General features: G+C 42.6%; 1 protein-coding gene and 1 long non-coding RNA gene across 3 annotated transcripts; one reads left to right on the plus strand and one right to left on the minus strand.

The window, feature by feature from the left end:
• Nucleotides 1-194: 194 nt before the first annotated feature.
• On the minus strand, nucleotides 195-27575 carry CCL28 (C-C motif chemokine ligand 28). Of its 2 annotated transcripts, none has more exons than XM_058719200.1 (3): nucleotides 27445-27575; nucleotides 7787-7913; nucleotides 195-910 (listed from the first exon to the last, which is right to left on the minus strand). In XM_058719200.1, the coding sequence occupies exons 1-3, from the start codon at nucleotides 27506-27508 to the stop codon at nucleotides 718-720; spliced, it is 384 nt and encodes a 127-aa protein (XP_058575183.1). In that variant the 5' UTR covers nucleotides 27509-27575; the 3' UTR covers nucleotides 195-717. The 2 variants fall into 2 exon arrangements, with proteins under 2 accessions (XP_058575183.1, XP_058575193.1); XM_058719210.1 differs by lacking the exon at nucleotides 27445-27575 and adding an exon at nucleotides 27323-27398.
• Nucleotides 17550-19126, plus strand: LOC131505529 (uncharacterized). The gene is made up of 2 exons (XR_009258439.1): nucleotides 17550-18102; nucleotides 18208-19126. It is a non-coding gene; the product is annotated as an uncharacterized LOC131505529 (long non-coding RNA).
• Nucleotides 27576-27977: the final 402 nt, after the last annotated feature.

The following is a 27977-nucleotide window of genomic DNA, read 5'->3' on the forward strand; positions in this document are numbered from 1 at the left end:
GCCTGGAGCCTACTTCAAAGTCTGTGTCTCCCTCTCTCTCTGACCCTCCCCCGTTCATGCTCTGTCTCTCTCTGTCTCAAAAATAAACATTAAAAAAATAAATTTAAAAAAATTATGCTCTGGAAATAGTTGGGGAAATTTAAAGGTGGAATACATCAAATGTTAATATTTTAGACATAAACCTGATAACATGATTATATACATACAAAATGTCTTTATTATTGAGGGATGTTAAGTTGTAACATAAAAAAAATTAGAAGTGAAGTATCATGATGTTTGCAACTTGTTTTCAAATGGTTTAGCAAAAAAGTTACATATTTATATATAAAATGTTTTATACACACAAGCAAAGAGAGAAGAGAGTAAATAAACGTGGCAAAATATTAGCAGTTATTAATCTAGGTGAAAGGTGTACGAGTGTTCACTGTGCTAATCTTTCAACTTCTCCGTATGTTTGCAAACCTTCCTAATACAAAAGTTGGAGAAATTCTATCTGTATGCTGCTCTTAAAACATTGTATGAAGAGAAGTATCTTTTCATTTTCAGATGAGTACAATATTGGTTACATTTGTATCCTGTATAATTGTTACTTTAAAAAACATATTTTGTTTTGCCCTGCTGTCTCTCAATAAGGAATATTTGATGTGATACATTTATAAGCAACCAATGGCCAAGTTCACTTCAGGAACTGTCTGTGTGGATTCATTTGTAAACGCTTTAATAAGGAGTTTTATAGCCATGGGTTTCGGGTTTCCCCTGATGTGTCCCTTTGCTGTTCCTCTTGCCGTCCTGTTTCTTCTTGTGGCAAAGGTTGCCTTTAGCTTTTTTCTTGGCCTCTTGTTCTTTCATCCACTGCTTAATAACGTGACTGTGTGGGCTGACGCAGACCCTCCTGCGCCTGATGTGAAGGCTGCCGAGAAGGGAAGAAAAACAAAGTCACTGATAGAAAGTGCAAGTAAGTAAAAATTTAGTGACTTCTAGGCAGTTCCCACTTTTAGACACAGTGTACTCTTAGAGACTGAGTACCACCAGGATGAATCTTTACTATACATACTCTGCCTGCAGTTCCTCAAACATCAGTATTAAAAAGAGAAGAAGGAATCTGAGGAGGGGAGAGGGGGTGGAGGGGGAGGTGGGGGGGAGAGGAGAGGAGAGGAGAGGAGAGGAGAGGAGAGGAGAGGAGAGGAGAGGAGAGGAGAGGAGAGGGGAGGAGAGGAGAGGGGAGGAGGGGGAGGAGGAGGAGGAGGAGGAGGAGGAGGAGGAGGAGGAGGAGGAGGGGGAGGAGAAGTGGGAGGAGGAGAAGGGGGAGGAAAGAAGGAACGAGGGAAAGTAGTAAAAATGATTGTCTTTCCTGACCCCGAGCTTCACCCACCAAAACCAATTCATACCTCACGGCCCATCTCAAACATCTCGATAAAGTTTTTCTAGATTCTCTCAGCTAAATGCCCTTTTTTCCCTCTGAGTCTCTCAGCATTACCTCTCTTCTGGCACTTAACTTATGCTGTCTTTTATTTGACTTTTTGTTTCAAAGCTTCTCCTTGTCCTGTGGTGTTATGCTCCTCGAAGGAGGAATAGTCTGGAACTGTCTTGAAAAGGACTTGTTCAGTAGGAATTCAGTAATTAATTATAGAGATGAAGTGAAATTGTTCCAAATAAGAACAGTCTGGTTTTGTTTCCAACAAAACAATCAACTAAAATATTCTAGGCATTTGTTAACATTTTAATAATAATTTTTTAAATGTGCAGGTGCAGGAAGGAGGGAGTGTGTTTAGGGAATAGCACATGGCCTGGATAAAGCATGGCAGGTGATAAGAAAGAAGCCTGGAAAGATACATCACAGCAGGTTGATGGAGGCTTTTAAAGGGCATGTTAGGGAATTTAAACTTTATTTGGTAGGCAGTGAAAAGAGAGAGAAGATTTTCAAGAAAGGAAGGGACAGGACTGAACACAGATTTGTCTCATAACAGTATGTGGTAAAGGTCGAAGTAGGAAAAGAATAGAGAGAAACCATTTAAAAGGCTACTGCAGGGGCGCCTGGGTGGCTGTCAGTTAAGCGGCTAAGTGTCCAACTTCAGCTCAGGTCATATCTCGAAGTTTGTGGGTTCAAGCCCCACATCGGGCTCTGTGCCAACAGCTCAGAGCCTGGAGTCTGCTTCAGATCCTGTGCCTCCCCCTCTCTCTGCCCCTCCTCCACTTGCACTCTCTCTCTCAAAAATAAATAAACATTTTTAAAACATTAAAAAAGAAATAAAGAAAGGGCTACTGCAGAAGACAAATATGGCCTGAACTGGGTGGCGGCGGTAGAAATAGAACAAGAACACCAAACATGAGAAACTGGAAAATCAAATAAAAACGACTTATCAACTCATCAAACACTGGAGGATGAGGAAGAGGAAGGGTTTGAAGGTGAGTTTGAAATTCCATTTCCGGAAGCCTGGATTGATGTTGGGGTCAGAAGTTGAAGCTTCTGGGCAGGAGATGAAAAGTTCCCCTTTGGGATGTACTAGCATAAGGAGCTTGTAAGGTGTCTGATAGGCAAAAAAAAAAGTAAGTTTGCATTTAGGAGAGTAATCAGATATAAAGAGATGGTTATGGGGTAGTTGTCTTATAGAGAATATAGTTAAAGCCATGACAGCAGGTATGATAACTAAAGCACAAAGAGAAAACTTTTTGAAGAGAAGAACTTGGGACATACCTATATTTAAGGATGAAAAAGGGCAAGGGGAGGTAAGAACAACTAAGAAAGAGCATTTAGTAAAAGCGAGGAATCAGAAAAGTTTAGGGCAATGGAGGCCAAAGGAGAAGAGTTTCAGAAAGGAGATGAGCAGCGGTGTTAGGAGCTCCGAGAAATCATCCAGGCATCTGTTAACATTTTAATATACTATAGATCTACACCCCATCTGAGATGTTTTCATTTTCATCTTGACCTTGGGGTGGGAGAACCCTAAAGCAGCATTCACAGTTTCTAATAACTGGAAGAATGTGTGACAAAACATTTTGCGACTTTTAACTTGCCATCAGGTGCCATTTAGTTCTTGTTAAATCTCACGGTTCCTGCCGGCTCTACATACACAACATGTCTGGATCAAGTGAACTCCTGTCGTGTTATTGGGAGAAGAAACAGGGGTTTGAGGGTAGGCTGCCATTTCCCCAGGTGACCCAAGAGGAATCATCCACTAATGTGGGGACTCGAAATGAAGGCGAGTTGGGACAATGTCTGAATGAGCTGAAGTATCATCAAGCCAGCATGTGGGAATATTAATTTGAAAGAAGTGAGGCTTCCCGATAGGAAGACAATACATTCTCTAAGTGTATTACACTGAGCGGTCTTCCAAAGGAAAGCGCCCTCTCCCTGTGGCCAGCTGTTTTCCCTTTGGCTCTGATAGAAGAGAACCTGGCTGTAGCATTCAGTGGAGGAACAAGAAAGAGTCGAAGCTCCCCTATCTTTCCCAAAGGACTAAAACTCTCTCCCTTCTGTGTGGTGTCAGCAAGGACCTGAGCAGACATCCAGTGGAGAAAGGCTCCACGGACAACCAGATAAGCCCGCAGGTTATGCAGGAGGGAACTAGCACTCAATTCCCTTACTCCATGAGGAATGAGGCACTCCCATGAGGGGCACAGGCACTGGGGCTGAAGGGGGCACCAGATGGGGGCAACACAGACAGAAGACCAGGGAAGTGGAGATCCCCAGGAAAACAGGCAGCAGCAGCTACCATGCAAGACTGTTTCCTTCCTTTCTTTCTCTTTAAATTTTTGCTAACGTTTATTTTTGAGAGAGAGCAAGCAAGAGAGCGAGCGGGGGAGGAGCTGAGAGAGGGAGGCAGAGGATCCAAAGCAGGCTCCACTCTGTGAGCACAGAGCCTGATGCGGGGCTTGAACTCACAAACCGTGAGATCATGACCTGAGTCGAAATCAAGAGTTGGCCGCTTAACTGGTTAAGCCACCCAGGCACCCCAGGACCCTTTTCAAAGGCCTGCCCAGTTGGGCCTCAAACTCTCAATGTAATACAATGGGAAAAGATCAGCTACCGGAACACAGCTCCCAAATTTGAGATTCTACAATGTTTTCAAATCCCAAAGTTTGAAGACTGCTTACACTGCATTCTGTCCCCTGTGTATTCCATCTCAGGATAAAAAGAGACAAGGCAATCATGCTAGACAAGGAGATGGTCTATTCCACACTCCCTCAGCCACCCCCAACTCCACGGTATTCTGATGGGCACTGCCCCACCCCATTGTGTACTCTCTGGTGGAGAGTTTGGGCTCTAAGAAACCATAAAGCTGATCCCCTGGTTTTTTTGCCCAAAAGAGAGTAGCTAGGGACTGGCCAATGGACCGATGGGGTTGGCCCCGCCATAGAGATTAAACCTGTAATTGTTCCCTAAACCTTTTTTCTTTCCCCTTTCCCCCAAGCAGAATAGCCCCTCAACAATCACTTCTGAAAAAATACTCAAGCCTCCCAGACAATTTTAATAACCCCAAGTTTTCCTCCCAACAGATAGTATCTGTGAGCTTCAAAACCTCAGCCCTCTGCCCAAGATAAACAACTTTGCACTGTGTTTATGTTTAGAAACTGCCAGAAGCTCTTTAATGAAGTCACTGTAGAAGGATTTAAACAAACTCCTCTCTCAGAGAACAAAAAGTACAATGATCACTTATAGGGTATGAAATAAAGGACCTATTCTAGGCAGAAAAGGAAAAGGGAAGAAATCTAGTGAGTTCACCATAAGCTAATTTATATTAGTTAGTTGTGGTTAATAATAAATGCTTTTTGGGAGTTGTATTGCCAACACTTGCCATGTTTTCTGCATCTAAAATACTATTCTCAAACCTATATATTCAAAGTTAAGGGACTACATTTTAGATAAGTAAAGACATGCTCTGTAGTAAAACAATTTGAAAACAAGAGAACTTTATTTATGTTGAATGTCAGAAAAAAACAACAAAGAAGATCTGTAATTTATGATTTAAAAATACCACCTAGTCAAATTCATCTTATGTGAGATGAGGTCATAACTAATCTATTTTTCAGTTGTCTTATAGCACAGAGAGACCAATTTACAAACCTGTACTTTAATAAAGTTTGTGTTTTTTTTATGGTTTATTTTTGAGACAGAGAGACAGAGCACAAGCGGGGAAGGGGCAGAGAGAGAGATGGAGAGACAGAATCTGAAGCAGGCTCCAGGCTCTGAGCTGTCAGCACAGAGCCCGACCTGGCCCTTGAACCCACAAACCGTGAGATCATGACCTGAGCTGAAGTCTGATGCTTAACCGACTGAGCCACCCAGGCATCCCAACAGTAAGCATTTTTGGATCCAAGATATTGGCTTCATAGTTTCCCTTTAATTAAAATCAAGTGCTTTCTTTTTTTTTTTTTTTTTTTTTTTTTTGAGGGTGGGAGAGGGGCAGAGAGAGAGGCAATCCTAGAATCTGTGCTGACAGTACAGAGCCTGACACAGGACTCTTTCCCACAAACCGTGAGATCATGACCTAGCCAAAAGCAAGAGTGGGATGCTTAACCCACTGAGCCACCCAGGCACCCCTCTTCCTTTGACTAAGAATCCTGTCTTGGAGCAGTGTTTTTCAAAGTTGCGTAATGGATGGATTCCTCTGAAAGGGAAATAAAAATGTATCTTAAATCTCAGAGAATGGTCTGTAGGACCCAGCTGAATAGAATCTCTGGGGACTGCAGGAGGGCATAGTCTGTTTTGTGTCACTGGTGCATCCCCAGCGCAAGCTGAGGATAGAATGGTGCTTGGTACGTAAATGTTAATCAATAACTATTTGTTGAATTCATTGAATAAATAAAGAAGCTTCTCAGTGACTCAGGAACTCAGGCATAAGCAATGGCCTTATTTGGAGCTAAAAGAAGGGGTTACCAAATGGCTCATTAGCACCCCCTGCAGCCATAAGTGGAATTTAAACTAGAATTTAAACAGAATCCCTGAAGTTTGGAGAGAGCATTTTATGGTCGGTTGCATCATCCCTTTTGAGAGATCTTTGAGGCATGTGGTGTTCCTAATGGGAAGACCTGATTCACAACCCGTCTCTGCCATTCTCTAGCTGTACGTCACCCAGGTTAACCATGTAATCCCCTCAGCCACAGCTCTATCCTGTGTGACATGGAGATAATGCACGCCTTCCTCACAGCATTGTTGTCAGAATCCAGATTTGGTTTTCAAGTTTCTATGGAGACATGAAGAACACAGAAATCTAAAATTTTTAATAACTGAGCCAGAGGTAAGGGTGAAAGGGTTCACCATGAGCCAACAGCCCAGAATCAAGAGCAAAGATGAGCATTCATGCTTGATTGCATGTGACAGGTACAGACATCTCTATACTTCTGTTTGTTTTTTCAAGCTTAAAAAAACATTTTTAATCTTTATTTATTTTGGAGAGAGAGAGACAGAGACAGAGTTGAGTGGCGGAGGAACAGAGAGAGAGGGAGACAGAATCTGAAGCAGGCTCTAGGTTCTGAACTCTCAGCACAGAGCCCAACGCGGGGCTCAAACCCACGAACCATGAGTTCGTGACCTGAGCCGAAGCCGGATGCTTTGACTGAGCCACCCAGGCGCCCCCATTTTTTCAAGTTTTGTTTAAATTCTAGTTAGTCAGCATACAGTGTAGTATTGGTTTCAGGAGTAGAATTTAGTGATTTATCACCCAGTGTTACATGTAAGTGCTCATCACAACAGGTGCCCTCCTTAATACCCATCACCCATTTAGCCCATCCCCTACCCAACTCCCTCCACAAACCCTCAGTTTGTTCTCTACAGTTAAGAGTCTCTTATGGTTTGCTTCCCTCTCTCTTTTTTTTTCCTTCCCCTATATTCACCTGTTTTGTTTCTAAAATTCCACCTATGTGTGAAATCATATGGTATTTGTCTTTCTCTGACTGACTTACTTCACTTAGCATACTACATTCTAGCTCCATCCACACTGTTGCAAATGGCAAGATTTCATTCCTTTTGATAGCCAAATATATCCCATTGTATATATGCCACATCTTTATTCATTAGTCGATGGACATAGGGGCTCTTTCCATACTTTGGCAATTGTTCACAGCGCTGCTGTAAACACTGAGGTGCATATGCCCCTTTGAAGCAGCGCGTGTGCATTCTCTGGATAAATACCTAGTAGTGCAATTGCTGGGTCGTAGGGTACTTCTATTTTTAACTTTCCGAGGAAACTCCACACTGTTTTCCAGAGTGGCTGCACCAGTTTGCATTCCCACCAGCAGTGCAAGAGGGTTCCCCTTTCTCCACATCCTCGCCAACACCTGTTGTTTCCTGTGTTGTTAATTTTAGCCATTCTGATAGGTGTGAGGTGCTACCTCTTTGAACCTTGTATATACCCCTGATGAATTCAGAGAGTAAAAAAGACAGCAACCTGTATACTTGCCTGGAAAAAGCTACAGTTAAAGTCACAAAATAAAACAGAGTCACCTTCTGGTTTTCTTTTTGTTTTGTTCTTTTACTCAGAGTGTGCCTAGTTTTGTTTAGAAAAGTCACGCACATTGTCCAGTGACTGAAGACATTTATCCTGAATCACAGCACTGCAGTAGGGGCAGCGGAGGCCAGTGTGGGGCTCTGAACATGCAGGTACTCAGAGACTGTGTGCTCACTCCAGGGAGCCTGGTGCCGGAAAGGTGGAGTATTTACTCTTCCCCCCCTCGTTTGAATGATCGCTTGTATGTTGCACTCAGGCAAAGACTTCCCAACCTACTGCTCACTGGCTGAGAAATGATCACTGGACAGTTTTAGACCTCCCTGAGGCAGGGCACTCACATGACAGCAGCCAAGTCACAATCCCCATCAGCTCTCTGAATGCGACATATATTCACTCTCTCCAGAAGCCTTCTGGAAATATGACGTGAAACCTCAGTGCAACAGCTGGAGGCAATGGGAAGTATGGCTAAAAGAAGAAAAGAAAGAAAATGTTACATCTTACAATTCATAGAACAACGGCCTGGACGCCAAAAAACAAATAATCCAATTTAAAAATGGGCAGAAGATAGAAACAGACATTTCTCCAAAGAAGATATCCAGATGGCCAACAGACACATGAGAAGAGGCTCAACATCAGTCATCAGGGACATGCACATCAAAAATACAATGAGATATCACCTCACACCAATCAGAATGGCTAATATCAACAACACAAGAAACAACAAGTGTTGGCAAGGATATGGAGAAAAAGGAGCCCTCATGCACTGTGGTGGGAAGACAAACTGGTGCAGCCACTATGGAAAACAATATGGAGGTTCCTCAGAAAGTTAAAAATAGAAATATCTTATGATCCAGTAATCAATCACGCTACTGGGTATTCACCCGAAAAATACAAAAACACTAATTCAAAGGGATACATGCACCTCTATGTTTCTAGCAGCCTTATTTACAATAGCAAAATTATAGAAGCAGCCCAGGTGTCCATCAATAGATGAGTGGATAAAGAAGAAGCAGTATATGTATATACAATGGAATATTATTTGGCCATAAAAAGGAACGAAATCTTGCCATTTGCAATGACATGGGTAGAGCTATAGAGTATAATGCGAAGTGAAATAAGTCAGTCAGAGAAAGACAGATACCATATGATTTCACTCATATGTGGAATTTAAGAAACAAAACAAATGAGCAAAGGTAAAGAGAGAGAGAGACAGAGACAGAGACAGAGAGAGAGAAAGAGACAAGCCAAGAAACAGACTCTTGACTATAGAGAACAAACTGATGGTTACCAGAGGGAAGGGAGTGGGGAGACGATGAAATAAGTGATGGGGATTAAGGAGGGCACTTGTTGTGAGGAGAAACTGGGTGATGTATGGAATGGCTGGATCACGATATTATACACCTGAAACTAATACAACACTGCATGTTAACTCTGCTGGAATTTAAAAACAACAAGTAAAAACAACAAACAACAAATAGACAACCACCTGGTCCTGGCTCTCTTTGTAGATTCCAGAGAAACAGAATGCTAATCCACTCAAGCAAGGCGCAAACACTCACTGATGGCTCTGTGAATGCAGACCTGGGACAGGACATGTCTCTCCCTTCTAGAACTTACACTGTATTTGGGGAAGATAAAACATTAAGTTCACACAAAGACACAAAACAAGTGAAGAGATGAAAAATAGCTCCAGACAACGATGCTAGCAGGGTTGAAGACTGACCTGATTTAGAGTTGAAAGAAGTGAGGTTGACAGAGTATCCCACACAGTTTAGAAGAGAGGGACCACACGGGTCCCTGGAACAGGTTTGAAGTTCCTACCAGGGAAGGACTTGGATGAATCTTTAAGAATTTGGATGGGTGGAGAAAATGAAGACTTGTCAAGCTAAATAAAGTGCATGGTCAAGAATTCCGAGATAGGAAAGACCAAGATGTATTTAGGGAATGGAGAAAAATAGACCACACTGTTTGAAATGAGTAGCTAGGAAGGTAAGCTATTGGGGATATGGTTCAAAAGATAGACTGGTCACACCAGTGAGGCCCTGACTGTCAGTCTAAGGAGGTTTATCTTTTATGAAATGGGGATCATTAAAGATTTGGGAAAGGAGAAGAGTTTTAGGGAAATCCATCTTGCAGTGATAATAAGCAAGATGCATTAAGGTGCAGAGTGACTGGAGAAGGAGGTCAAGGTAGGAGGAGCTTACGTTACCCAGATGTAAGGAAGGCAACACAAATATGAAAGGGAATCCGATCCCCGACTAAAACGTGTATCTGGGGGCGCCTGGGTGGCTCAGTAGGTTAAGCGTCCAACTTCGGCTCAGGTCACGATCTCACGGTTTGTGAGTTCGAGTCCCGCGTCGGGCTCTGTGCTGACAGCTCAGAGCCTGGAGCGTGTTTCAGATTCTGTGTCTCCCTCTCTCTCTGCCCCTCCTCCACTTGCACTCTGTCTCTCTCTGTCCCAAAAATAAATAAACATTAAAAAAAAAAAAGTTAAAACGTGTATCTGCAAACTCCTACATGCCACATGCACACGGTATTCTCCTATGCTTCCCAGTCCACCAGGTGGGCAGTGAATTTTAAAAATATTTTTTAGAAATTACAGCCCACAGTGGGTGCAGGTGGCAGCCTCATAACAGAAATTAGCTCCTGAATTAGGTGCTAAAAGAAATGTTTTGACCTCTTCATAGTGTCAGCTCTAAACAATAGAGGCACCTAACCTTAGGATAGGGGAAAATCTCAATATCCATGCTTTGTCCACATGGAAACATCAGGTCACTCACAACTATGGAGTAGAGGAGCTGAATATGAAGTTAAGAATGTTTATGTGACTCACTTTTTGAGCATCAAAACTTTCCATTATTATTCATTTATTCACCTATTCATTAATTACTCAACAATATTTACTGTGCAGGTAAAATGTTCTAGGCACAATGCCAGTAAGTGGGGGATACAAGAATAAATATAACAGTATGTCCGTGTCCTCAAGAGGCTATAGTAGTGGAGGCACATTTAGAATTAAATGCTTAGGATACAACCCTCTTAGCCCACTATAATTGAACTTATAGAATTCTGTTCTTCCAAAAGGCTCCCACAAGTCATAAAGACAGATGCACAGCTGTTCACTATAGCAAAAAATTAGAGACCATCTAAATGTCTACCAACAAATAAGTAATAGTACATCCAAATGGAATAAAGGATGAGGGGTGTGTGTGCGTGTGTGTGTGTGTGTGCACTAAGATATATGAATATCCACAATTTATTGTTTTATTGTTACGGGAGAAAAGCTAGTTTCAGTATAAGAACTATAAATGACCCCATTTTTATAAAAAGAATGTGACACATATACAGAGGAAAAATCACGGAATTACATATGCCCGAATTTATAAGCAAAGACCACTTCCAGAGGGGGGGCAACTTTTTAACTGGCATTCAATATTTGTATTTTTTTAAACCTCCAACGCTATGGAAATCTGAACCAAGTCCTATAGAAACACAGAAAGTTAGAGAAATTAACTCTGAATAGGAAAGACAAGGTAGGCATCAGCTTGGACTCAATTCTAAAAGTGGAGTAAAAATTCACCTGATTGAGAAAGGGAGTGGAGCAGTCCAAGTGGAAGGAACTATGTGTCCAGAGCACTGGGGTAGGAGAGAAAAGAATATTTTTATTGCTTGTATAACTCACAGAGTCCAAGTCCAACACATAGAAGCTGGTGTCTTAGACCAGGGCAAGGATACTCTGGCAAGACTCTTATCAACTATGGTACAAGAACCTCTGTGCTGCCTTCAGATCCTCTCCAGAGCCTTAGGGAAATGCCTTGACCCCAGTCTCATAGCCTTAAGGAGGAGAGCCTCTTTGCTCTGCATCTAGATGCAGTAAAGGACTTTTCATTTTGTTACGCATATAAGGAGTGTGCATGGAGGCACATCCAAACACCAATAAACCAGACTGACTGGAATAGGAAGATCAAGCATTTATTGAGTGTCCATTCTGTGCCAGGTCCTGAACATTAGAAATGTTGAAATAAACAAGGCAAACTTTCTGCCCTTGCAATGTTTAATAGTCCAGTGGGAGGCAGGGAGGTAAGCAAATAATCACAACATAGCAAAACAAACGTTAGCAGATTAATGTGTAAAGTGGAATGGGGTTACAAGTGAAAGAAACCAGATTCAAAAGGCCACATATTGTGTGATTCCATTTATATGAAATGTCCAGGATAGGCAAATCCATAGAGACGGGATGTTGTTGCCAGGAGTTGGGGGTTAGAGGGAGTGGGGAGGGACTGTTAACAGGTACATGGTCTCTTTTGGGGGAGACATGAACATGTTGGAATTGGATAGTAGCGATGGTTGTACAATTCTGTGACGATACTAAAAAACCACTGAATTGTAGGCTTTAAAATGGTAAATTTTATGGTATGTGAATTGTTTCCATTTTTAAGCGCTATAGGAGCACAGGACATTGGTTGTCCTTTCATTTATTAATGTATTTATCTCCTAAAATGAATTGTTTCTTCAGCTACACTATGGTGCCTATTCTCCAAGTCAAACTATTTTAAAATCCCAAAGTTTTGGGTTTATTCGTGTATCCATCCATTCATTCACCGTCTTACTACATAAGAATCACTCTGTGAATTCTTATAGAGTAATATCCAAATACATATACTTGTAAATTCTTATAGACTGAGTCGCTAGCTAGACCCTGGGAGTAGACAGATGAAGAGTTACTAGCTTCAGAGAGCTAACACTCAGACCACTGCTATTAGTTGTGACCCAAGCAACTATAATATATGAAATGGACTTTCAGAAGCATTGTGGGAACTAAGAAATACTGGCACATCTGTGTGATTAGGAATTTGAGTTATCTGAGTGCTGACATCAATTCAAGGAATAGTTTTAAGCCAGAAAAGCACGCAGGACCTATATGCAGTTAGTAAACTGGATTACATTTCTCATAAATGAAGGTAGGACAGGCTCACCTGGAGATCATTTAACCTAAATCGGATTAACTATCAAAAGGCAAGAGGCAGGCCAGATTTATTTCATGTTGGCAGATGTGACTGGTGCCCTCCTGAGGCAGCTGGAAATATAAAAAGTCAGGAGAGATGGAATCCTCTGAAGAATGCTCAAAAAGTTAGGCAGCGTAGACTGTTAACAGGGTAGTTTGGGCGAGGGCAATGAATGCCAAGATTCTTTTGGAGAACCGCACCCTCTTCAGGTTTTCTCAATCAGCGTCCTGTCAGTATTTCCATTTCAAAGAATGGTCAGCAACTTCCTCTGATTGCAGTGATGATCCAGAATTTCCAGACAGGATTTAGAGGTGGCAATAAGGTTGAAAAGAGGGATTAGGTGGTGTTTCTTCTGCATTTACAGAGTTTTAATTCAATTTATACAGTTACTTGGTTGGGGAAGCAAGCTGATCAGGGATTAGAAGACTACGCCTTCCCCAAAAGACCACCCTAGGGCCACCACTACACAAAGCACGGAATCCCACGGGAAAGAACCTATTTTTGTTTCAGAGCTGGAGTTTACACACAGACCTGTCTGATGGAGTAGGGGTTCCTTGAGGCAAATATGGGGAAATTTTTGCAAATAAGAAAGAAGGCTTTGCAGAGGGGGCTTAATAAAGCTGCAGGGCCCAGAGGTATGAACGAGCAAAGATCTGAGGTTTATTGTGAGGCTTTTTCCGCTCCACCCTCACCCCCTTTCCTAACTGCCCCAGACATGCCCTTTTGCTTTGGAAAGGACACTCCGGAGTGTGTCATCCCAATTGCTCCACCTGGGAATCTCTTTGAAAAGGTGATTTATGAGAACAGTAGATGCATTTCCCTGCCCGTCTAAGGTCAGCCCTCTGGAGGAAGGAGGCAACCACCAGTGAGTAGGCAGTGGGTCAACAGCAGCTGCCCAGTAGAGGCACCATAATACTGCAGGTAGGGGCACTGATCACGTGAGAGGCCAGCATCCCTACCCTATCAGACCACCTCTCCCAGATTCCTAGAGGGAAGAGCCCTTTTTCTACAACCCACAATTTGAGAATTATCAAGAATATTTGGACTAGAGAATCCTGGGAAAAACACGTGGGATGACTGACTAAGCAACAAGGTGGGGACTCGGAACATCATAATGGCTATTCACCAGCCAGTGGAGCCCGGACCATATAGTTTCCATGCGTAGCATCTGATGTGTGTATTCAGTAAATTGAACTCAATACTTGAACCATTCTCCAATTTTTTGTAGACTATACTAATCTTTGCCCCATTAAAAGACAATTTGCTACTGTATAAGAAGTGTGAGACAAAGTAGGGGGGGAACACTTCTAACATAAGGCAGAATGTGGCAAGGGCTATGTGAGAAATAGAATGAGTGTCCTGCATTCACAGGCAGAAAAGAAAATTATAACAGAGATACGCGTACATCTTTATCAAGGAGGTAGCATTTGAGCTGGGGACTTGAAAGATGGAGAGTTTGAATAGAGCAGTAGATGTGGAGGAGACAATGAGTATAAAGGCACAAATGTGGGGAAAGATAGAATATATTCAAATTTGGTGAAATTATACATTGTGAGTGCAAATTGTAAGAGGAATATGCCAAAAACACAAGTTCAGTAATCTCGAGGACATTTTTTTTTTAATGTTTAGTTATTTTTGAGAAAGAGAGAGTGAGAGCAAGCTGGGGAGGAGCAGAGAAAGGGACACAGAGGATCCAAAGCAGGCTATTCACTGTCAGAGCAGAGCCCAATGTGGGGCTAGAATTCACAAATCGTGAGATCATGACCTCAGCCAGTCAGAGGCTTAACTGACTGAGCGCCCCTACGGAAATATTTTTAATGAAGACATCATGATTTACTTTAACAATCTTCTGTGGAAATCTAAGTGTGGAGAGAGAACTGATGACACCCTCTGCTCTCCTCCTTTGCTTCCAAAATACTCAACATATAGAGAGGTGCCTGGATGGCTCAGTCGGTTAAGCACCTGACTTCAGCTCAGGTGACAGTCTCATGGTTCATGAGTTTGAACCCCACAAGGGATTAGTGAGTTTAAGCCCTGTGTTGGGCTCTGCACTGGAGCCTGCTTTGGATTCTCTGTCTCCCTTTCTCTCTGCCCCTACCCTTCTCTCTCTCAAAAATAAATAAAAAACAAAATCAAAATATTCAACACAGAAAAGTACAAAGAATGATACAACACCTATACACCCCATTCAAAATTTTACCAATTTTAATCCTTTTCCATGTTTGCTTTCAGCTTTATTTTTAAGAAATCTTTTTCCAATACTTTACTGATAACAAGCAAGGCTGCAATAAATATCCTAATGATAATAAGAGCCTACATTTGTTGAGTGCTTACTCTGTGTCAGCCACTGCCATATGTGAATTAATTCATGCACAGCAACTATATGCAGAAGGTACTAGATTTACCTCCATCTCATAGATGGGTTACTAACAGAAAAGCTACATCACTTTCTCCAGATTAAAGGGCCAAGAAATGGTGGGGCTGGAATTGGAATCCAGATAGCCTGACACTTTTTAAAACCACTAAGTTAAGCTTTGCTTGGTCTTCTATGTCTCCCTGGGCCTTGTATGAGAATTCCTCTAAGGCAGTGGTTCTCAAAATTAAATGTGCACCAGAATCATCTGGAAGGTTTTTTAGACCAGATTGCTGTCAATCCTTCCCCCACCTGAGGTTTCTGATTCAGTACAACCTGGATGAGGCCTAAAAATGTGCATGTCTAACAACTTCCCAGGTGATGCCGAGTCGGCTAATTCTGGAACGCACTTGGAGAACCACTGCTCTGAGGAGAATAGACCTACACATGGAATCATCTGAAAAATATTGTTTTCCCATCCATAAATACGGAATTATCACTCTAGTTATTCAGGTTTTCTTCAATGTCCTTCAAGACCTTTATGAAAAAAATAATAAAATATTGTTGTATATCTTATCCTACATCTATTCCTAGGTACTTTATAGGTTTTGTGCTACTGTGAATGGTCTTTTGAAGAACTGTGTTTTCTAATTAGTTATTTTTGATGTGTGGGAATGCTGTTGATTGTTTTATGTTGTTCTTGTATCCAGCAACTTTGCTGAACTTTTTTTAGTTGTAAGAGTTTGGAGTGGATAGTCTTTGGTTTTCTAGGTAAAGAGATGTTTTTATCTCTTCTTTCTCAATTCCTGTATAGAAATAAAAGGCTTTTCTCCTTTAATCCATTACTTTGTTAAATGCCTAGACAGTGCTTAACCCATTGTAAACTCAAAACACAAATTAAAAAAAATTTTTTTTAATGTTTATTTATTTTTGAGAGAGACACAGAGGGTGAGTGGAGGAGGGACAGAGAGAGAGGGAGACACAGAATCTCAAGCAGGATACAGGCTTCGAGCTGTCAGCACAGAACCGGACACAGGGCTCAAACTCATGAATCGCAAGTCAGACACTTAACCGACTGAGCCACCCAGGCGCCCCTCAATAAACAAATTTTTTAATTAATATAATGGATTAATCTATTTTCTTCCTTGCCCTCCTAGGATAAACCATACTTGGTCATTATGTATTAATTTGTATATGATTCTGAGTTTGATCTGCTACTTATTTAAAATTTTGCATTTATTTTCATAGACAAGATTAGCTCATACTTTTATCCCCTGATATCAACCTTGAATGTTTTGGGTATTAAGGTTGTATTAATCTCAACAATGCATTGGGTAGCTGTCTCTATTATTCTATTATTTGAAGAGTTTGTGGACTGTCTGTGCCTCCAATGTTTGGTAAAACCTCTGAAACCATCTAGGCCTGATGTCTGTTTGAGGGCAACATGTTCAACTCTGATTTAACAGTTATTTGCTTTTTGGGGGTTTCCTATATCTTCTCCAATCTTGATATCTTAGTCTTCTAAGAAACTGTCCATTTCATCGACAATTTCTAATTTAATTTCACTAAAGGCATTCGGAAAACTCCACCCCCAAAAGTGCCACTCTATCATATTAAGTTAAAACCACTTAAAATTAGCAATGCAAAAAGGGCATTCTAACTTTCCTACAAGCAGGAGATAAAACTCCCAAGTAAAAGATGCCCTCCCTGAACCAGGAGGAAGAGAGACATTTTTATCACTAGGGGGCGGCACTTCACCCCTCCCTGTGAGTGGGGAAGTTGAGGCCAAGAGAAATCTGTGCAAATCCTGTTAAACTAACTCTTCTCTTTGTGGTCACTAACCGCCCTGGCCCAAATATCTTCGTCTTATCACTTTTCCACAATTTACCACTCTGCCCCACTTAATTATGTGTTGACTCAAACTGCTTCTTTAGGTTTTCATTTCCTTATGAAGGCTCCCATGTCTTATATAGATGTGTATGCTTTCCCCCTTTTAATGCCTTTTGTTACAGGAACCCCAGTCAAGAACCTATTAAGGGTAGAATGAAAGGGTTTTTTTCTCCTCTACATCACAAAGTTGCATAGTATTATCTCCAGTCAGGGCTCCTTTTTCATTCTTAATAGTGTTTGAAGAGGAGGTTCCTATGCGAAGTAACCGCTTAAAAGCTTGAACCTAGAGGCGCCTGGGTGGCTTAGTCGGTTAAGCTTCCGACTTCAGCTCAGATCACGATCTCGCGGTCCGTGAGTTCGAGCCCCCCCCCCTCCCCCCCCCCGTCGGGCTCTGGGATGATGGCTCAGAGCCTGGAGCCTGCTTCGATTCTGTGTCTCCCTCTCTCTCTGCCCCTCCCCCGTTCATGCTCTGTCTCTGTCTCAAAAATAAATAAACGTTAAAAAATTAAAAAAAAAAAAAAGCTTGAACCTAAATAATATACCAAATAGTTATAAACTTACAAATATCATGTGTTTTGAAACTAAAAAAACGTATTCGATTCATAGGTCAAAGAAAAAAATCACAAAATATTTTGAAAAGTGTAAGGGCTATTCATTATAACGGGTGGGTTATAAATTTAGCCTAAGTGCATTTATTTGCACACGCACGAAAAAAAACCAAACGTTCAACCAAGAACTTGGAAAAGAAACCTCGTAGGAAACTAAAACAAACAAAAACCAGAGATGGGGGGAAAAAAAACCAAAAGCACAACGTCGCGGCGCTTTACGATCGTCACGCTCACGTGTCTGAGGTCGTGGCGGCCATGAAGCAGGAGAGGCCGAGAGCCAGAGCCTTGGTGCTGGAACCGGATCCCGAGCCCAAGGACGAGGAGGAGGAGGAAGAGCGGCTGCAGCAAGAAGCGGGTGGTGCCTGTTGTGACATCCTGGAGCCACAACCCGCCGCTCCTCCTGCCTCTGCGCGTGCGCAGCGGCCTTGGCGCCACTGGCGAGGCCCGGCGGCTTTTCTGTTAGCCCGTGGGTGGTGCGCGCCGCGCGGAGGAGGACGTTCGCGGAGAAGCGGCCCGAGGAGAATAAGGACCACGCCCAGGGGAGGGGCCACGGGCACCCGAAAGCGCTAGCCTCTTATGGCGGCCGCCTGAGGGAACTGCAGGCCCCTGCTCGGCGTCGCCTGGGACCTCCCCAGGCCGCTGGCGACTCCAGCCTCCGCCCCCAGCGTCCTGAGGCCGCGCTTGCGCGGCGCGGACTGAGGCCCGGAGTACCCAGCTCCGGCTTGGGCTACCCGCCGCTGCCTTTCATAGAGCTGCGGGAAACTTTTAGTTTTTTGAATGATCTGTCCGTTTCTGAGGTGGGTATGTTAAAAATCTCACACTGGTGTCGAGATTATGTCAGATTTTTTTTCTTCCGATTCTGTCCCCGTTTGCAATATATCACTTGGAGTTATATGTTTCAGATGCACCCAAGTATCCTTCTGGACCACAACCGGGATCGGAGTGAAGTAGCCTCGGACAAAATTTAAATGGACGCCCAAAAAACTCAGTAATTGAGATAAATAATATTTTCAGGCAATATTTTTAAAAACAAAAGTTTATACCAAAAAAATGATGAATAAAACACAGTTGACCCTTGGAAAACATAGGCTTGAACCGTGTGGGTCCACCTATACAGAGATTTCTTTTTGATACAGTGCTTTAAATAGACTTTCCTTAGGGTATTCTTAACATTTACTTTAGCTTACTTTAAGAGTACAGTATATAATACATGTCACATACAGAATATGTATCAGCTGTTTATGGTACTGGTAAGGCTTCTGGTCAAGGGTAGGCTATTAGTCAAGTTTGGGGAGAGTCAAAAGTTATGTGGGGGTTTATCTCTAGGGTAGGGTGAAGTAGGGCTCCTTACTCCTAGGGTGTTCAAAGGTCAGCCTTCCTACAATTAAAAAAAAAAAACAAAACAAAATTTGACCCTGCACTTGCATGACAGGTCTAAATGTACCTTCTTCGTGAACTGATACTTTTTATCCTTCTGTAAAATTCCTTTAGTCCTACTGCAAGTTTTTGCCTAAATTCTACTTTTCTACTATTAATATTGTGACACTAACCTTTTGGCTAAATTTACTTATTCGCCTTATTTTTTTGTTTTCTTTTTATCATCCTTCCTCCCCCCCCCCTTCCTTCATTGGATTGATAAGTTTTCTTTATTTATTTTGTTTTTTTACTGAAAATTTAGCTTGGGTTAGGTCAAGGAAAAACTCCCTTGGGAAAATATCGACACTATCTCAAACGTTTTTGAGTTTGAATGGTTTGAATAAACTCATCATTTTACTAATGAAAGTGATAGGTCAATAAAATTCCATGAGCATTTGTATAGTACCTACCTTGTGTCTTTTATTGTTCTAAGCACTAAATACACAAAAATTAGTAAGTCATGGTACCTGCCCTCAGGATACCTCCAATAGCAGATGTTTTTCTAACATTATCTTACAGGACCTCCTTTCTGCACGTGACATTGGTATCCATTCCTTCCTGGAAATTTTCCACATCCCAGATTAACAAAATATGCATCTCTCCTAATTCTCCTAATACTGAGAAATTGCATTCTCTGCTCTTGAACCCCTCCTCTCCTCAACAGTTATTCCTCAAAGTTCCATCCTTGACCTTCCACTCTTCTTTCCATTCACATCTCATGCTTTGAATTACTACCCATGTCGGTAACGTTTAAATATCTTTATCTACTTTACCCTCTATGCCAGTAATCCTGACGTATGTTCAACGGCTGTGTTTTGTCTTTTTTTTTTTGAGAGAGAGAGAGAGAGAGAGCATGAGTGGGGGAAAAGAGCAGAAGGAGAGAGAAAGAATCTTAAGCAGGCTCCATGCTCGGTGCAGAGCCCAACGCAGGGCTTAATCCCGCCACCCTGGGATCATAACCTGAGCCAAAATCAAGTCGGATGCTCAACCAACTGAGACACCCAGGTGTCCGTCCACTGCTGTTGAACATACATCCGAATAGTCCACAGGCTGTAGATAACTCAATAAATCCCGGACTGAAGACATTATTTCCTACCACTGAAACATCCTTCCTTTCCTTGTCTCACTGAAAGGTCATTTACTGCTACCCAAGCCAGAAACCCACGTGTCACGCCATCCTCCTTCGGCACTCCACAGCCAGTCACAAACTTCTGTATATTTTACTCTCTGTGACGTTTCTCAGATTTGTCCCCCACCTTCTCATCCCTGTTACCACTGCCTGAATTCAAGACCTCATCAAGTCTCCTTTCCCCCAGTCTTGCTGTTTCCTTATGTGAGTCCGTGGTGCCACAACACCCTGTGCTTTCCTGTCGTTACCGTGTATAAAATGAAGGGTTGATAGGACTGTTTTTTTTTTTAATTTTTTTTAACGTTTATTTATTTTTGAGACAGAGAGAGACAGAGCATGAACAAGGGAGGGTCAGAGAGAGGGAGACACAGAATCTGAAACAGGCTCCAGGCTCTGAGCTGTCAGCACAGAGCCCGACGCGGGGCTCGAACTCACGGACCGCGAAATCATGACCTGAGCCCAAGTAGGCTGCTTAACCGACTGAGCCACTCAGGTGCCCCAAGGACTATGTCTTTTGACTGTGAGCTCCCTCAGTGTATCTGTGTGCCCACACCACACAGAACAGTGCCTGGTATTCGTGCTCAATAAATGTCTCTTGAGCTGAACTAAGCTCTCATGTCTTCTATTTCATTTTATCTTGTTTTAAGGCTTATAATGCTATTAAAATTATTTTCCTTTGTTTGGTCAAGGTCTTATGTCCCAAATGTCCTTAAATTACACAATGCTTTTAGAAACTTCATCCCTCCACCCTCAAGTAATTAGGGGTCAACTCATGATGATAAATCACTTGCCCCATTATATTTAATAATTTAAAGATATCAGTGTCTCATTAAAAGTCTTACTATTTGTCTTACTATTAAAGTGTTATCGCTCTCGATTCTGTTGGTTTGGGGTTTTGTTGTTGTAATGTTTCCACTATTAAGTGTCAGAGAGCTGGGTGGGTGATTTGCCACGATTGTCTGTCCCTGATTTGGTTCTGCCTATGATCCAATTTTGGACCGAGGCTTTAAAGATTTCCTGCCCAAGATCTGTTCAGATGAACACTAAAACACTTCACATCAAATCTGTGATGTGAAAGTTAGATTCTGGTTTTTAAGGAAATGATTCTGTTATTACAGAGAGATGAACCAGCCTCCTCTCTTACTTGGATGTATCGTATAGTCTCTTGCCACTCAAAATGTGGTTCCCAGAGCTGCAGGAATGGCATCACTAGGCGGCTTATTAGAAATGCAGTTTGCGGGGCGCTTGCGTGGGTCAGTCGGTTAAGAGTCGGACTTCGGCTCAGGTCGTGATCTCATGGTTTGTGAGTTCGAGCCCCGTGTTGGGTTCTGTGCTGACAGCTCAGAACCTGGAGCCTGCTCCGGATTCTGTGTCTCCCGCTCTCTCTGCCCCTCCCCTACTCACATTCTGTCTCTGTCTCTCTCAAAAATAAACATTAAAAAAAGAAAGAAAGCAGTTTGCAAAACACCGGTATAAAGAACACTTTATAGAACACAGTAAAGTGGAAACAAAGCAAATGTTATGCCACTGTTGGGGAAAGGATTCCTAGGATAAAGATAAAAACAATAAGATTCATTTGTCTGCTGTCAGTTTGTCTCAAGTTTGTGAGTGCAATTTAAGAAGAGCAATATGTAAATAAACATGTATGTGTTTGGATAAGGATACGTTTCCCTATTCTAGTGGACGTCACGCCTTAATGGAGCCACATCACATTGTGGATATAACCACAAATGGAGGTGTCCACTGCTAACATCGAGGAGGTAGGAAGGACTCACCAAGCAATGAGGCATGAGATTGCTATGCCCAAATAATATCCTCCCAAATAAAATCCTCCCAGATATTTTTGGAACCCTGGGATAATGTAAAGAGTGAATGAGACTTTTTCTTTACCTTCATATGAAGACATTTGGTCACTAATGCTTCTCACAGCATGGACACTTGGACTGGTCAGGGAATATTCCTGAAGGGGATCAGGATAATTTTGTGCCATAGGGACATGCCCTATGGCATTACTGCACAGTGGTTAAGCATACAGAGACATGTCTCCGGCTGGCACGATGTTAAACCTTTGTCAATGGAGGACACTGGAAAGGCAAGAGGGGTTTCCTTCCAGGCTTCAGGGTGCACGCCTATCATTTCTGCAGCACCAAGCTCTGGGAGCACATGACAGCTAACAGCACCCCAACTCGGGGCAGTTTGGGGGCAGAGTGTCTCCAGTGAGACACCTCCCTGTGAGGAATTTGCTCCTGCAAGCTGGAAGGCAGACCAGTGATTTTCCTGCCACTCGGTGAGCCATGGCTGTGCCCTCTCTAACAAGGTCTGAATCTCAGCTGGGCTGGGAAGGGGTAATGGGATCTCTTCCCTCAAAAACTCCACTTCAGCCCTACCAGTATCAGCCCTACGCAGCCCTGTATTCTTCAGGGTTCTGTGTGCCTCCTAGCCTATCTCTTGTTATAGCTAATAATTTGTTATATTAAACTTTCCCTGTTCAAATTCATGTCTTGTTTTTGTCTCTTAATTGGACTCTGACTGATAATGAATGAATAAATGAGACTTCAATGTCCTAAACTATTCCTGGAAGTTTGTATGTTATCTCTAAGATGAATGATCCAAACTTTTAAGAAATGCCTATGTGTGTGAAACAGCTATACTGTTATCTATGATTAAGTGAAAGAAAAATTAGGTAATGTGTAGATTGTTGTCCTTTTTATGTTTTTAAAAATCTGTGTGAATGTGTGTGAGTTCATATTTGTAAATGCATAGAGAAAGTTCTGGAAGGATACACAGAAGCCAGAGGGGTTATTTATTACCTCTGGGTAGGGGAGAGGGATGAAAGGAATAGAGAAAAGGGACCTTCATATATTTTATTCTGTATTTTAAAAATTTACACTGTTACTTTTTTTAAAAAATTTAATGTTTATTTATTTTTGAGAGAGAAACAGAGACAGAGACAGAGCATGAGCAGGGGAGGGGCAGAGAGAGGGAGACACAGAACAGGAAGCGGTCTCCAGGCTCCACGCTCAGTACAGAGCCCAATGCGGGGCTCAAACTCACTGTGAGATCATGACCTGAGCCAAAGTCAGAGGCTTAACTGACTGAGCCATCCAGGTACCCCAAGTATTTGTTATTTTATAATTTTTATAATTTTAGGAATTAAATTATTTGATTTTTGTGACTTTCCATAATTTTAATTAATTAATTAATTTTAGAAACTTTTTAATGTTTATTTTTGAGAGAGAGAGTGCAAGCAGGCGGGGGTGGGGAGGGGTGGAGAGGGGCTGTGAGACACAGAATCCGAAGCAGGCTCCAGGCTCTGAGCTATCAGCACAGAGCCCAACGTGGGGCTGGAACCCACAAAATGCAAGATCATGACCTGAGCCAAAGTTGGACGCTTAACTGACTAAGCCAACCAGGTGCCCCTCATAATTTTAATTTAAAAAGTTAGTGATAGCGATGCCTGGGTGGCTGGGTCGGTTAAGCATCTGACTCTTGGTTTTGGCTCAGGTCATGATCTCACAGTTAGCGGGTTCAAGCCCCCTCACTGGGCTCTGCGCTGATGGTGCGGAGCTTGCTTGGGATTCTCTCTGCCCCTTCACCACTTGTGCTCTCTCTCTCTCTCTCTCTCAAAATAAATATATAAACTTAAAAAAAAAAGTTAGTGATAGAACCTGGCAAGAGGAAAGGAAAGGAAAGGAAACTAACAATTAATTATTGAGCACCTCTTCTATGCCCAACACTTTCCTTGTTATCTCATATAATCCTGAGAATAACTAGGTAAGAGAGGCATTGTTATTCCTTATTCCTGTTTTACTGTTAAGAAAACTGGGGTTCAGAACGTTAGACAATTTCTCAAGTTCATGTAGTTAGAATTCTGACTTGACCTTTTGGAATCCAAAGAGACTCTTCCCAGGCTTGCCAGCATTTCTCAAACAAGGTTTCATAGCAGGGGGCTCAGGAGCATGTTCTCAGGGTTTATGAGCTCTCCAGACAATTCCTAAATTTTAATATGTCATCTCGATCATGATATTTAAATAGACATGTTCTGGATCTTCTGGAAGACTATCTTAAAAGAGCACTTTCAGGACATTTGAATTTTGCTTATGTTTATGCCTAGTGCTATTATCGGGTCAGATCCTACCTTAATTGTCCTAGGCCAGTCAGAAAGGAACAGAGCGGAATTTTCTAATGCATTCATGCTAAGGGAGGGCTCAGTTATATCATCCTGGTTCAAACAAAAAAGTGGTGGGGAGAAAACACTTCTCGTTCTGAACATGCTAGCAAATGCACATAAAACTCAAAATCTGCATCTTAAGGATCAGTGCTATATTTGTGTTTGGAACGGTGATGGTAGTTTTGGCCAAATATTAACCATTACTTTAAATTAATATTGTTCGATTGAACTCCTCTTGGCTTTGCAGTTGTGTTTTTACTTAAATTTAAATTTTATTTTGGTTTTAAAATTGCAGAAAAGATATACACACAGGGGGTTTATAACTGGTTTCATGTTTATATACCAAGTAACATAGTAAAATAATTAAAGGTTACCACTGAGAGTAAAAAGAATGTTTTCCTGTAAAGGGGCCCATGTATGACTCAGATTTGAGAAGGCTGCTCTTATATTATTCTGTTTCTCCAGACATAGAAAAAGGACATTTAAAGAAACCCCTGAACTACAGTATAAATACTATGACTGGGTTCCTTAACCAAAATCTAGACTCTTAGTCTAACAATGGTATTGAATTTAAGGAAAGCAGGGTGTGTTGTTTTAACAGAAGGGCATACCTGGAGAGAAATCGAAGAACAGGTTGGTGGCCTTCATGTCAGGCCCCTCAGGGACCACTCCTGGGGAAGTGGAGGGTCCTGACTGTGCAGAACAACTTTCAAGGCCAAATGCATATTCTTTGTTTTTTTAATGCTTATTTATTTTTGAGAGAGAGAGAGAGAGAGAGAGAGCGGGAAGGCACAGAGAGAGAGGAAGACACAGAATCCGAAGCAGCTCCAGGCTCTGAGCCGTCAGCACGGAGCCCGACGTGGGGCTCAAACCCATGAGCCGTGAGATCATGACCTGGGCTGAAGTAGGACGCTTAACTGACTGAGCCACCCAGGTGCCCCTCAAGCACAAATGTACATTCTTGGTAATCCTCCCTAGTGAGTGTCCTATAATTAAAACAAACAGAAAATAAAATGTCTTTTTAGGATGCAGACGACAAGTCCCCAGCAAGTGCCTGTGTGAGGAGGAACCATCCTGCTGTGAGAAAACGGGTTGTCAGAACCAAGTCGGTTTGGGACTGTGAGGCAAAATGCCTCACCCTGCATCTGCCAGAGACAAGTGGAACCTTAGTCTGAAAATATCTATAGTAACAACAGCCAGCCCACAAAGCCCTAGATTGTGGCTTTAAATAATCTGGCTTAGGGCCACCGGAGTGGATGATAGACACTTTTATGGACTCGGTTTTGAGTTCTGGGAGCCAGCAGCCACGTCAGCAGGTGTATATACCCTCCTACCTTTGGGTAGAACCCAAGGCTTTTAATTACAGGTAAGTCAACTGCTTCCTGATTCATGCAAAATGCTTTGAGAATGCCAATTACTGAGCCATAACATTAAAATGGCCATTTAAGGCACCATTAAGGCAGTGGAACCATTGGTGCCTGGAAGAACAAAATGTATTTCTCAAAGTTACCCACTGGCACAGACCACTTCCCGATCCCCTCCCGGAGCCTGTGACAATTGTCAAAGCCACCTATACCTCCTTCCCTGCACTTCCCAGTATTCCCCACCTTCCTGCCTCCTTCCTCTCCTGCTCCTCCCCCAGGTCCGAGTCCCTTAGAGCCTCCTACAGGGCACGTGGGACACACAGATACTCCATGGAAGGCTTTTATGGAAACCAGTGGGTTACCCCTCTAGGTTCCACAACTGCTCTCAGGCCTACCCTCTCGTATTTTAACCCAACATCACTTATTTTTAGACGGCAGAGGGTTGGGCGCTTCCCAGATCGTGTGATTTTCCTGTGGCCCGAACTGCCTTAGGAAAAGCCCTGGGAATCACCCAAAAGGCCACTGCGGGGTCTCCTCAGTTCTCTTTCTTTCTTTCATCACCAACTGGACCTTTTTCAAACACCTCTGTGTTTTGCTGTCCCACCTTCTCTGCCAGGACTCGGTCCCATGGGAAGTCTGGCCTTGGGTCTGGCAGGGGCATCCCTCATCACCCCTGCCCCTCTGCCTGCCTGTCTCTCCCTCCTCTCCCACAGGACAGCTGCTGTGATTGCTGAGGGGCAGCTGGAAACACGTCAGGAAGCTGAAGGGAGATACATTCAAAGCTTTATTTCAAAGCTTTATGTGAAAAAAAAAAAAAAAAGTGCATTGCCAAAACTAGAAATAAAGCCTGAGCAGGTAAGCCTTTGAGAAACAGTGAAAGTGAATCCTAAAATTTCAATGGTGAGTTCTTCCGAAAAATTTTTACAGAAACATAGAATATGATACACTTGTGTCTTTGTCTTGATAAGATAGATAGATTGATAGAAATGAAGAAGAGATTATCCAGATAGAAATGAAGAAGAAATTATCTAGATCTTTCCATGCTCGGTAATACAAGCCCAGTACATTGGTGCACTATATCGGGTCCCCTAAACAAATGCCTACAGGAACCAGGCAGTTAATAGGACCATAGCCAACTTCAGAGAAGGACAGGGGCTACTGCGCTCTAGCCAATTCCTGCCAGAGGACATGGGACCGTTGTTGCCAGATGTGATTTTTCAAGAGAAGCTTTAAAATACAATTTGGGTGTATATGTAAGAATGTATATACGAAATCTGTCAGTTTTTAAGGGTTGGCAAATGCTTTCAAAAGCAGATCAGACACGACTTATATTTCACCTCTCTTCTGGATTTAGAGAATCTATTCAAAGTCAAGTTTCAGAAAAGACGACAGTGGGAAAGAGTCAAGTCAGTCAAGTATTTAGTACTTCTGTTTAGGTTTTCCTAAGTACTGTAAAAAAGATTGCCTCCGGTTCAAATGCACTTACAACCTCCATATATATGCTAGCAATTCACAATTTGAGTTCTCTTTGATATAATTTGTATGGTTCAGTCTCCTTTATCCTGCATCCCTTCTTAAAGGTCAGATTGCAGTTTTGCTTTTCAGTCTCCACAGGGCTGACTTTGTTGCTTCTCAAACCCCTAACCCAGAAGGTGACGTCTGCCTTTCCTGCAGGAACATGCACATTTGTCTCCAGTGTAGCAGGTTGGGGGAAGGAGGAGATGGATGAATAATAGGGATTTTCCTCCAACCTCTACCTGGGGATTTTCTAAGAGACTGTCATCAGCAAAGGAAACACAGCTCAAAGTTGTTGTGTGGAAAGATCTCATCCTCCATGAGACAAATTACTAATACCTGTTCAAATGAGGTTCCATCCTTCTTGAAGATCAGCAATGTAAATCTATGCCAGTCTCTCGTAGATAACTGGAAATTCCTACCTGAAGAGATCGAACTTCCTGCCCCAAATTGCCGCCAGGACTTCACTCCTTCCTGCTCCATCTTGGGGAGGCAGCACCCCCTCTTTCCACGGGAGGCTTGCATAGCCAACACCCCCACTCACCTTCTGAGGAGGGAAAAGCCACACAGGCAGCCAAGGCCACCAGAGCGAGTCCTGTCTGCTGCATTCCTGCCTGCCCCACCAGCCCCGGGCTGTACCACAGGTGAGGCTGTAGGATCAGGAAATGAGGCTGAAGGTGTCCTTGGGTGCAGAGAGTGTGGAGGAAAAGTAAGCCGGGCAGCCCCGCCCTGGGAGGTGCTGGGGTACCTATTTCTCATATTTCTTTCCTTGAGACCAGGCTCTTTCTTACGACCAGAACTGTGTACAGCCACCTGGGGGTCTAGCAACGTCAGCAGTGATCTGGCAGTTGGCGAGGTCATTGCGAGTTGGGGGTGTGCATCAGAATCACCTGGGAACCATTAAAAAATAGCTGTCTACTCGAATCCGTCCACACACCTAGAATTCAGGATCTGGAGTAGGGGACTAGTGATTTGAATTCTTTTGAAGCTCCATAGGTGATTCTGATGGACCCCTCCATTGAGAACTGTTGCGTAAAGGAATCCGTTTTTAAGTAGCTTGGTGAAACTAAGAGTTTC

This window comes from Neofelis nebulosa, chromosome 1 (genome assembly GCF_028018385.1).
Source record: "Neofelis nebulosa isolate mNeoNeb1 chromosome 1, mNeoNeb1.pri, whole genome shotgun sequence".
In the NCBI taxonomy this organism is placed as follows: domain Eukaryota; kingdom Metazoa; phylum Chordata; class Mammalia; order Carnivora; family Felidae; genus Neofelis; species Neofelis nebulosa.